This window comes from Dermacentor albipictus, chromosome 7, assembly GCF_038994185.2.
Source record: "Dermacentor albipictus isolate Rhodes 1998 colony chromosome 7, USDA_Dalb.pri_finalv2, whole genome shotgun sequence".
Classification (NCBI taxonomy): domain Eukaryota; kingdom Metazoa; phylum Arthropoda; class Arachnida; order Ixodida; family Ixodidae; genus Dermacentor; species Dermacentor albipictus.
The window spans coordinates 56269186-56280998 of NC_091827.1; the positions used below are offsets into that span (position 1 = coordinate 56269186).

An 11813-nucleotide genomic window follows, 5' to 3' on the forward strand; every position below is an offset into this window, starting at 1 on the left:
TTCTCGAAAGTTCGGGAGAGGAAAGTCTTCACTCGCCAGAACTTTCAAAAGAGCCAAGAGTTTCACCACCGCGTCACAAAGAAGTCAAGACGTCAGCTCTTCAGCAGCCCTGATGATTCAAAAGGCTTTTGTCTCATCGACGAAGTCTGCCCGTAGCATTCACAACGAAACACTGTCAAAAAATATTGTCGAGGGCTATGTGGCAAAACCATCGAAGCGCCACGCTATACACGGGGAATAAAACGCGTCAATGTAGAACTATTATGCGTACTTTGGTTCCGTCGTCTCCAGTTCTCGTTACATCGGCGTAATTTCTGGCTCTTGCGCAATGCCATTTACCGTAGTTCCTGCTGCCTTTAGCGACCACATCGACGTGACATCGACGTGACATCGCATTCTCGAGTAATCGCGCTTATTCGCTTCTCTACCTCAAATCTTCATGTCGCGTTTTAGACCAACGGTAGAGTACACGCGAACAGGTAATGTTGAGCATGAGATGACAGAACAGTGCCCAATAATGAATTAGTGCTGATAGGTAATGGGCGTATCTCTCTTATTCCCACTCGTTTATGTTACAATAGTCCAAGTCTCAGCCCCAGAAAGCCACATCGGCGCTTCCATTTGAGTATCGACGCAAACAAATTGTTTTCGAGAGAATAATTTGTTCCTTCAGCAGTTAATTAATTACGTAGCGGGTGCCGTTTTCACTGCCTGCCCTAGCAAGAACTTTATTTATACAGCCCATAGAAATTTAACTGGCCAAGGCATACTTTTGGGCTAGTTAATTCACATCGGTAATAAAACAGCGCCAAACAACACAAGGGACCAGACCAAGGTACTACCCATAGAAACTGGTCAGGTTTTTTGTGTGCGTGCGCGTGCGTGCGTGCGCGCGTGAGTGCGTTCGTGCGTGTGCGTGCGTGCGCGCGCGCGCGCGTGTGTGTGTGTGTGTGTGTGTGTGTGTGTTTGTGTGTGTGTGTTTGTGTGTGTGTGTGCGTGCGTGCGTGCGTGCGTGCGTGCGTGCGTGCGCGCATAATCTACAGACTACCTGAACGCAGCCTGAGTACTTATGCATCAACACTTATTGCAGAATGACGTCACTAGGCTATCTTCAAAAACACATTCGCAGATAATGTATACCACAACGCATATAGATACGATAATGATGATAATGGTAATATTGATATAATACTAATGATAATAATGCTTGGATGACGCCGCATGAGTTCTGCACGGTGATCAAAAGGCTAACACGCTAGGAGGGCACACTACTTCTTTAGAATAAGAACGGGATCGGCGCACGCGGAAGCTTAGGGCATTTCAACTTGAAAACCTATCTATCCCGCTCTGTGGAGACTGCGGCATGATGAGCGACGCGGAGCACTTCATGTATGGTCTTGCCAGCGTTACACTGCGAAGTGAAGCGTTCTGTCCTTGACGCCGCAAGAAGTGTAGAGGTTTCTTACACGACTGCGCAGTTTACGTCTGGTGTTTCCAGAGGGTCACCAGGGGAGGTGTTCTGTAAGAGTCCGCATAATGTACACGTCCAGTTCGTCTGCTGTTGAAGTTCAGAATGGCTGGGCTGCGCTGCGCGTCCGCAGCAAGCAGGCGCCACTGTCAATCAGCACTTAAACAGCAGACGAAATGGACATGTCCACGAGGTGGACCCTTACAGAACACCTCGTCAGATCATCCGAAGAGCGGTCTTACGCGTTCTTCTCGTGTTTCTTGGAGAGGGTAGACTTTGAGACGTGAGGTGACGAACCATGTATCCGGAAAGAGTCTTTGCAGGCGCAGTTATCGCCGGCCTCGTTTACCAGGCTAAAGAACCGCCTGTAGCTGCGTCACTACCACCACCAATGACTATTGCCAATGTCTATTACCCCCACAGACTATTCCCTAATATTATTAGGCAACGCGCATAGACAGCATGTAAGCGAATGACAAGCATTTGACGTAAAGCAGTATTCAAGAAGCGTGCAGACCTCCCACTGGCTGAATGCGTTTTTATAATACCACTCATATACGATGTTCGACGTGGTCGTGCGATACAGAGATTCCTTCCTGGTTATTTGTTCGTGAACAACTACGCTCGACAGTTACCATTAATGAGATGCCACGTGGCGAGAAGGGTACAGCCCGCTAGGTGACATATCGCCTTTCGTGAGATGCCAACATGTCCCTCGCAAGTCACATTTTCATTATACATATAAACACGCCAAGCGTTTGTTTATACGAAAGGATGTTAATTACAAACGCACTTTCTTACGCTCTATTCCCTCATTGTTGTACACACAGTCCACATGTTGCGTCACAGTCATACTGGTCAATAAAGGATGACGGAGTTTCATGCCACCATATAGTCACGTATTGATTTGACATTGCGATGCCGCGCGTAGAATTCTTTGCTATGTTCAGCAAATGTGTCAGGTCCACTGCATGCCTGGGACAATGGCCCGCGCCAATTACACCTACCCTGCGTGAACTCAAGGCGCTCTAGCCTCACGTTTCTATATATCGTGTCTCCATGTAGTGAGTGTCACGCTCTCTCGCTTTTTCATGCTAATAACACTGTCGTCTACTGGCTTACACTGTTGTTGATTTGTTTTGTTTTTGAAACGTACAGCACTTCTAAAGCATGTTTCAGGAAACCTTCACTCGAGATGAACCGAAACTGTTTCGGATGTACCCGTACAAGCGGTACATTCGGGACCACAGTAGGCCTCCGACGCAACCCCAAAGTGATTTCGTTGGCCAAACTTTTTGTATGCACTCGATTGCTTCACTGGGAAGTAAAAAAAAATCATTATTTCGCTAAAACTTTTTTTCTCTCTTTAGTTTGTTGCAGAAACCAATGTGTTCAGGCACTGACTGTCGAGAGGTTCACTTCTCATTACTGTCCACGGAGGCCGCGTTTTCTGATTTCTATCTGACGGTAACTTCAGATGATGGTAACTTCAGACACCATCACCTTGACATGGACTCTTTGTTCTATCACGGCCGCTGCTGGATGGTTCTTCTATACTAAGGACGGCATCTCTAATGAATCGATTCGCTTCCTACGTTCATGTCTCATCTTTTCAACGCAAGGTAAATTGCCCCACGTGTAACATCTCTTCCTCTGAGGAAAAAAAAAGAAAGGCCTGGTTACGACGACGCCTTACCTCAGTGACGTGTACGGGACTCAAGATAGGTTACCACGAAAATCAATTTCCGCCAGAGATGTAGCGCGCTGACAACGGCCGAGCGCAATTCGATATTGAGGTCGATAAAGGAAACCCTTACGTACGCCACGAGGAAGTGTTACTTTTTTAGCACAGGTGTTATCGCTGCCGCCAAGAAAGAACCGTGGGTCGTGGCTGCGCTGCAGCTTCCGACGGCTAGACAACCCAGAAGAGTGTCAGACGCAAATAGTGTTCAAAGTTCATTGCGAGTGTCAGATTGTTTCGGACGACGGGAACCTTGGGCCGAATTCACAATGCTTCTCATTCACAAGGGTTATTGGGCATTGGCAATGCAAGTTAGCTAATAACATTCCCAACATTACGATTGAATCACCTCCGCTCTTGAGAACCGTTCTATAGCCTACGAACTTTTTGAGAATTCAATTTGTACAATATCAATCACGACAGCCGAATAGCAAAGAGAGCGTCCTTGACGATGTGCAAGGGATATACAGAGTTTTGGTTTCCTGAAACTTACCGATCAGAACGAGGGCGCACATGAGGATCATGGCGACGTTGCCTGGTACCCGCACCACGGAAATCATCGTCGCTCCTAGGAGACACAGAGTTGACTCGTGGGCGGCTTCCACCTTGCTGAGCACACCGCGCCAGCGACCTGGCGAATCCAAGAGTCTTACCACGGACGCGTAATCCTTGTTGGTTTGCACAAGAACAAGCTTCCGTTCACTGAAGAAAAAAACAAAAACACACCACCAAACAGGCCGCTACTTGGTTTCCTTCGGTTTCTCCCACCACTGGAACTCAGGCTCTGGACCTCCTCTGGTGTGAACGCTCGTCGTTGTGTCTTCCGACGTCGGATGTCTCTGGCCAGTCGAGAAGAATTCAAACTTCCTTTCTTTTTTCCGTAAGGACCAGCCGATATTCGCGCAAGAGAGGCAGCTATTTCGGAACCGAAGACCTCTCTCTCGTACCGTCTATTTTAGCCGGCGACAGACCAGAAAGCTTGCCCCGGGGTAGTCGCAATGTCACGTGCCGTGCCCGAATCTGAAGACCGTGGAACCGCCGTCTCACGAGCGAGGATGTCCTTAATGTGCTCCCAGCAGCATCCGATGGCACTCCTGGCGCGCTTGAAACCGCGGAGCCAAAAAATGTGCGAGCTAATGCACAAGGAGTAAAACCACCAGAAGAAGAATGATAAAAGAAAGAAGCTTTCTTTTCTCTGATGACCCCTCTTTCTCTCTCGCTTTCCCCTCTCAATCGCTATGTCTTCGCCGAACGAAGCCTCCTTCGAAAGCAACGGTGACTGTGAACGCAAGTTCTGCTCCGCACGCGGGTTTCTTCGGCCTAGTATACTGTGGGAACTGCTTTTCCTCCAGTCGAGTCCAACCTCCTTCCACCATCTTTTTTTCTTTCTCTCCTTTCCCCCTCCACAGAAGCTTTCGAAGCACGATCTTTTCCCTTTTACTTTTCTCCGCTTCTGCATTTCATCTTTCCTTTCACTCTTTTATTTTTCTGCTTTTGCTTCCTTTCGGTTCGGTTTCGCTTTTCTTTGCTGATTCCCGCACCGCTGGAACGCTGACCCAATTTTCGGAGGGGCGACGCCGCCTTCGAGTCGCCGCGACGGCCCGTTTCCGCCATGGAGAGACTCTTTGCCTTCGGGGACTGCTCTCATTGGACGATATGCGGTCACGTGATTAGCGCACTCCTCCGTAGTAGCCTCACCGTCCCGCGACGTAGTGCCTAGCTATGGTAAACCTCCCTTCTTCAGCCGCCCTGACTCGGCTCACTTACCGCCGAGCCGCGAGTTTCGTTTCTTTTCGCCGTTATTTCCGAGAGCGCCGTGCTCGAGCCTTCGACGAGGAGGAATACGGTCCGTTATAAACCTTCCCGCAACCTGACGCTTATGCACGAAACCGCCGCAGACCCGGTGCATACGAGCGTCGACTATATAACACTGCGCGGCATTGCGCGAAGAACAAAATGGGGGCAGTCGGACGATGAGCCGGCTTCGAAACCGGCATAATCGCGTTTTCATTCTCGTCTGCCATTACGACGCTCTGAGCGCACCCGCTGCCCGTCGCCTCTTGATAGTGAGCGAACGGGGTGCACGGGGTAATAGCCACTGGCAGCGAGGGTCTATAAGCCCATTCGGAAAATCGGAAACACTCCGGCCAGGTCACTCAGTGCGTGTGCATCGTTTACTACCCAGAGCAGTTATTCTGCATAGCGTACGGAGGCCGATGGCATGGCGATAGCTTCCGCGGAAGAGGATGGCGAGGAATGAACGAAGGGTTCTAGTAGTAAGCATCCCTGCAGTGTTAAATGCACGCAGCGAGGTGCTAAAACAAGCTAGATCGGATAACAACTGACATAGAGTGCATGGTAATCTGGATGCTGTTGTGGGATTCCACCATGTTGGCGCTTCGATCCAATCAGAGTATAGAGTAGCCGGGCTGTGAGAAAATCACAGATGACTAGACAGCATACTTGAGCGTCTAGAATTCGGCACTTGCCTGCAACTGTCGGTAAGGTGACAGCGAATGCAATTAGCCCTTCAGCCCATTACCGTGGAGTCTGTAGTGCAATTAACCTTCCGTCAAGGTAATTGTAAGACACTCTCTAGTTTCTCACCCTTTTCTTTGGCTTCATTGTCTCTTGACTTCTTGTGGTTGCTACTAGAAACGATGGAGCCCTTCAATTTCCCTCATTCCTCTTGTACTTTAACAGTAGGCGTCATCACCACATGACAGACACCCTGCGCCACATCGCGTGTTTTCATCCTCTATTTGCTGGCAAAAACCTGCCGATACCTTCAATCATGCTTTGCCGTCCGAAAAGGTCACTAGAAACAAAGGTGATACTTGTTTTGTTTTTTACCCGGACGTGTGAGGCACGACTTGCGAGCTATCACGCCGTCTTCAGAGATGTTATTGTTCTCAGGCAATAACTACCGATGTCTTGAATGACACGTGGAAAAAAAGTTGCGCTGCCACTTTCATTGCGATAGTTTTAGAAGCGAACATCACCTGAACCATCGGCTGCGGAACAAGACTGCGGAGCTAAACCGGAGCATCGAACAGCACAGCTCCACACTAGATAGGCAGCAATGGGACGAGATCTGCAACATGACTGACGAGTAGGTACGCAAAGGCGGCTCTTGGAACCTTCTGAAACACCTCTTGGACGGCGCGAACACCAAGACCTCGCAGAGGGACGCAATGAACAAGCTGCTATACGAGGCATGCAAGACTGAAACACCGGACGAGCTCATAGCAAGACTGACGGCCAAGTACTTCCCCGTGGTGAATGCAGCAGCTCTGGAGGACGCGACCTCCCAATACTCGGGTCGACCTAACGCGGAGCTTGAGGCCGACTTCACCCCTGAAAAAATAATACAAGCGCTCAGTGGTCTCAACAGCCGATCCGCACCGGGGCCGGATAATATTACCAACAAGGCCCTCCACAATCTGGACGAGAGCGGCGCGGAACAGCTCACTGCGATAGTTAATGAGACGTGGCGTTCAGGCAAAGTTCCCATAGAATGGAAGACGGCCAAAACGGACTTAATACCAAAACCCGGCATTACCTCTCAGCATGGACAATCTGCGCCCAATCTCGCTTACGTCGTGCGTAGGTAAGATCATCGACCGTGCGGTGCTTAACCGTATGACGGGTACATGGAAGAGAACGAGATATATACTCACAACATCATTGGCTTTCGTCAGGGGCTGGCGACGCAAGACGCTATGAAGCTAGTCTAAAGCCAGATACTAGACAACACAACAAGAGGCGTCAAGGTCATCCTAGGCCTAGACCTAGAAAAGGCCTTTGATAACATACGACGCTCCTTCATTCTACAACAAAGCTCAACACTCGGACTCGGTCAACGTCTCCATGACTACATCCGTGACTTCCTGAGGGGAAGGCAGGCCTTGCTACGAGTCAGGTCCCTGCAGTCGGAGCCAGTCGTACTGGGCGACAGGGGTACCCAGCAGGGCTCGGTGATATCCCCTACCCTCTTCAACTTGGCCATGATAGGACTGTCCAGGTAACTGACTCGAATCGAGAACCTCCAACATACCATATATGCAGATGACGTGACTATGTGGGTGGCAAAGGGGATCGAAGGGCAAATCCAGCACACTTCACAAAATTCGATCCGAACCACTGAGGAGTACCTGAAACCAACCGGCCTGTGGTGCTCACCGAGCAAGTCTTAGCTGCTGCTATATAGACCTAAGAGATGAGGTCGAAAACCGAAGAGATGGGACACAGGCGCAGACCCATGCATCCGCCTGTACACCGCTGAAGGCAACACGATTCCGGTGGTCGGTCACATCAAGATGTTGGGCATGACAATAGAGGCGAATGGCTCGAACACCATCGCAGTCGCTAAGCACACTACGAAGGCCGAGAACGCCACACGCCTATTGAGACGAGCGGCCAACCGGCATCACGGGCTCAAGGAGGACAACCTGCTTAGACAGACACAGGCCTTCGTAATCAGTCACTTCGTGTACATCGCGGCCATGCACAATTGGTCCAAAGTGGAGAGAGAAGCTTGACACGCGCCTGCGTAAGGTCGCCAAGAGAGCCATGGGCTTACCCGTGCACACGAGCACGGCGGCACTGGACGCATTAGGCATGTACAACACGCTGAGGGAGAACTCGGAGGCACAGGAACGGGCACAGATAACCAGGCTGTCCGGCACACCTGCGGGCAGGTGGATCCTACGAGAAATCGGCGTCGCGCCTCGGGAGATCGAGTGTAACAGCCACGGGCTAACACCCGACCAGAGGAAAAAGATCAGGGCAGCATCTCTGCCCAGGAATATGAACCCAGACCACGACATTGACAGAAGACTTGTTCGAGCCAAAGCACTCCCCCGACAGGCAGCCGCCTCCTGGAAAGCATGCTGCTTTACGGACGCAGCCAGATATTCTGGCAGACGAGCCTACGTAGCAGCGGTCGTCAACAAAGACGGCACGGTCATCAACGCGTGCAGGGTCCGTACTGATAGGCCTGAGGTTGCCGAGCAGGCGGCCATCAGCCTTGCACTCCTATAAGGCGATAAAGGCTTGGTATACTGCGACTCCAAGAGGGCAATTCTGTCCTTCGGAACAGGGAGCATATCCCCGACCGTCGGCAGAATATTTGGTACTCATCACCTCACTTCACACTACATCAATTGGTTCCCGGCACACATGGAACCATTGGAGGGGCTGCTCCCTAACCAGACGGCACGCGAGGCTGCACGAGACCTAACTCACCGCGTGAGCCCGGGCTCCCTCTCAGCACCCCACACTACATCAATTGGTTCCCGGCACACATGGGACCATTGGAGAGGCCGCTCCCTAACCTCAACGAGACGGCACACGAGGCCGCACAAGACCTAACTCGACCGTGCGAGCCCGGAATCCCTCTCGGCAGGATGGGAAGTGAGCGCGACCCGCTCGTCACTTACAACGACCTCAGAAGCAGGCATTTCACTAGCAAGACGCATGGGCAAGTCTAAGTCCATCCTTATAACCTTTGCCCAGGGACCCATCCCCCTTAGAATGATTGACTGTGGGGGAGTGCACCCGTGCGCGCAATATAGGGCGCGACCAGAGGCCTGCACGAACTGTCGCGCCCCAGGACACAGACATGATGTGTGCCCACAAGAGAAAATACCGAGATGTCCAAGATGCGGCGAAGACCACGGCGAAGACAGAAGACATCAGTGCGTACCCCGATGCATTCTTTGCGGTGGTGAGCGCCTTACAGGAACAGGATGGTGCAAAGCAACACAGCGACAACAAACAACGAAGCCTTAAGTTAACAAGAGCACAACCGGAAGACAGCAGCTACATCCCGAAGTTTTCCCAGAGTGGAGTCCATCAGCCCCCACGAAGGCCCCCGAGGAGCTCACATGGGCAGAACGAATCGCCCGCAGATCAGTCCCCCGGGACGAGGAGTTGGCCCGCCTTCGAGAGGAGGTAAGAGGCTTACGACAGACCATCACCCAACCTAACCCCTCACCCATTACCCAAACTATCACCCAGCCCTCGCACCCACTTCCTGGCCCCCTTTATCCCTAGACACTCTGAGTTCATGTCCCGCAGAAACCTCAACTCCCACACCACCTACAAAAAAGAAAAGAAAAGAAGTTCTTCCGCTGTCAGACGAAACAGCTGAGAATGAACCATCAGACAAAGCAGCTGAGATGGAGACTCAGTTTGAAGCCAAACTTGAGGCCAAATTAATTAGCAGCGAAACTAGCAGACTTCCAACAGCAGATGCGCGATCAATGTCAGCAATTCCTTGAAAATTGCCTACAAACACTCGAGGCTCGATTTCCAACACACGAAACTCGCATGGACTGCCTCTTTGACGAACGCTTCTAAATTTTAGAGAACAAACTAGATACCTTCTGTACTCAGCTCAGGACACAAATGAGCCTAATGGTGGTGGAGGCAACCAACCAAATGCAGGCGGCCTCCGTACCCCAAATCACCCCCCCTTCCACTTCCAAAACTTCTGGCCAGCAAAATGGCAGGTGATTCACCTAAATCGAACACTACCACTCCCCTTATAAAACTCTGGCATTGGAACTGTAGCAGCATACGTCGTAAACGAGAAGCGCTAATCAAACTCATACTAAATGAGGCACACCCACCAGACCTAATTCTGCTACAGCACCCTAAAATTAGTGTTTCGCTCCCGGGATATACTGCTTATCACTCACCAAATGATAGTGCTCCAGTTGTGTCCACCTTTATCAAGCGATCAATAAGGCACACACAACTTGCATTCCCACACAAAGTCCGAAACGTAGTCCTTGAAGTAATCCCAGTTGACATTCAACAGGATTCCTTGCTCATCGCCAATATCTATAATCCACCAAGTATACCAGCAAAGCGCTGCGCTAACCTAATAGCGCAAATAACCACAGCGTCAAATAAAACACCAATCATAGTGGCCAAAGGCTTTAATTGCGCACACATCGACTGGGGATACCAAAAACTTCCGGCAGAGGGAAGGTTCTTATGACACAAGCTCAACAGTCTCAGCTCACGGTGTGCAATGATTTCGAATGCCCCACCACACAAGGTACAACAGGAATGATGGACACAAGTCCGGACCTTACGATGGGCAGACGCATCAACGATTTGGAATGGAATGGAACAACACATACTTTATGCAGTGACCACTATATTATCGAAGTTCAAGTCTCAGGTCCCCGAGTGTCTCGTACGAGAATAAAGCATAAGCTAATCAACTGGGACAAATTTAGAAAACAACGGGAAACAAACCAAGAAACTGGGCCGGTGAATGCGCGAACCTGGACAGCACAGGTCCCCAAGGAATATAGCCCAGAACAACAAGTCCCGGTTATGGACTCAAAATTGGCCCATATGATAGAAGCACATGAAAGTCTCATGAAACGATACGTTCAGCAAAAATGTAATAAGAAACGCCAAAACAAGATATATGAGCTTGCAAAGCAAATTCAGATTATAGCCAACAACTTCGTAGGCAGAATTGGCAGCAGATATGCGAAAGTCTCAGAGGCAATCTCAGTACCACTCGAGCATGGCATTTTTTAAAACATCTAATTGGTCCCATGAAAAGTCAACATACTACATACTACGACATACTACACACAAACAACATACTAGAAATATCGTCGCTCGACTAACACACAACCATAAGTACGACACGCAGGCACTACTAGAGACACTCAGGAGCCTACACACCTCGCCGGGCCCTTCGAATCCCTTACCGGAGTTCGCTGGCCCACCGTATACTGAACTGGACAGGGACATAACTATACAAGAAGTCCGAGCAGCACTTCATGGACTCCGCGACACCACGCCAGGCGAAGACCGCCTAACAAATGCCGCTCTTAGGAACCTCGATGACAACTCCCTGCGAGATCTTACCAGTATCTTCAAGAAACACAGGCAGAGCGGCACACTGCCAGAGGAATGGACGCATAGAATGGTTATTCCAATACCCAAACCTCACAAACCAGTTACACCAGAAAATATGCACCCCATCTCCCTTACCTCTAGCTTAGGCAAACTCTTTGAGCAAGTCATCCTTGCTAGACTGCACGGCCACATGGAAGACACCGGTCAATACCCACACTCAATGACTGGATTCCGATCTGGCCTATCCACACAAGATGCCATGCTTCAACTCACGACAGCTATACGGGGCCCTCTCATACCAACGCACACCAAAGCGGTACTGGCGATTGACCTCAAGAAGGCCTTCCACAACGTCACCGACGAGGCCATCGTAAAAGCTATGTTATATATACCTAGGCGTTGGCCAACTAGCATACAACTACATAAGGGCTTTCCTGCAGAACCGAACGGCCAGCATGTGCGTAGACAATTTTCATACATGCTGCTACACTCTAGCGAATGTGGGCACACCGCAAGGCTCCGTGCTGTCCCCTTTCCTTTTCAGTGCAGTACTTCTTCCGCTCGCATGGAAGCTGCAGCGAATTCCCCATCTTGACCCACTCTGTACGCGGATGATATGACCCTGTGGACAACATATGGATCAGACGCCCAAGTCGAAGAAACACTGCAAAAAGCCGCAATGCTAATACAGGACGAAGACACAAAGGTCGG

The 11813-nt window shown here is 50.4% G+C and overlaps 1 protein-coding gene across 1 annotated transcript in view; it reads right to left on the reverse strand.

Annotated features, from left to right (window-relative positions):
- LOC135906771 (uncharacterized) overlaps window positions 1-4675 on the reverse strand; it is a 63550-nt gene extending 58875 nt beyond the window's left edge. The window contains exon 1 of the mRNA XM_065438351.2: window positions 3703-4675. Within this exon, the coding sequence (XP_065294423.1) occupies window positions 3703-3769 (67 nt within the window). The 5' untranslated portion in view covers window positions 3770-4675. The remainder of the gene's footprint in view (window positions 1-3702) is intronic.
- Between the last annotated feature and the right edge of the window lie 7138 nt (window positions 4676-11813).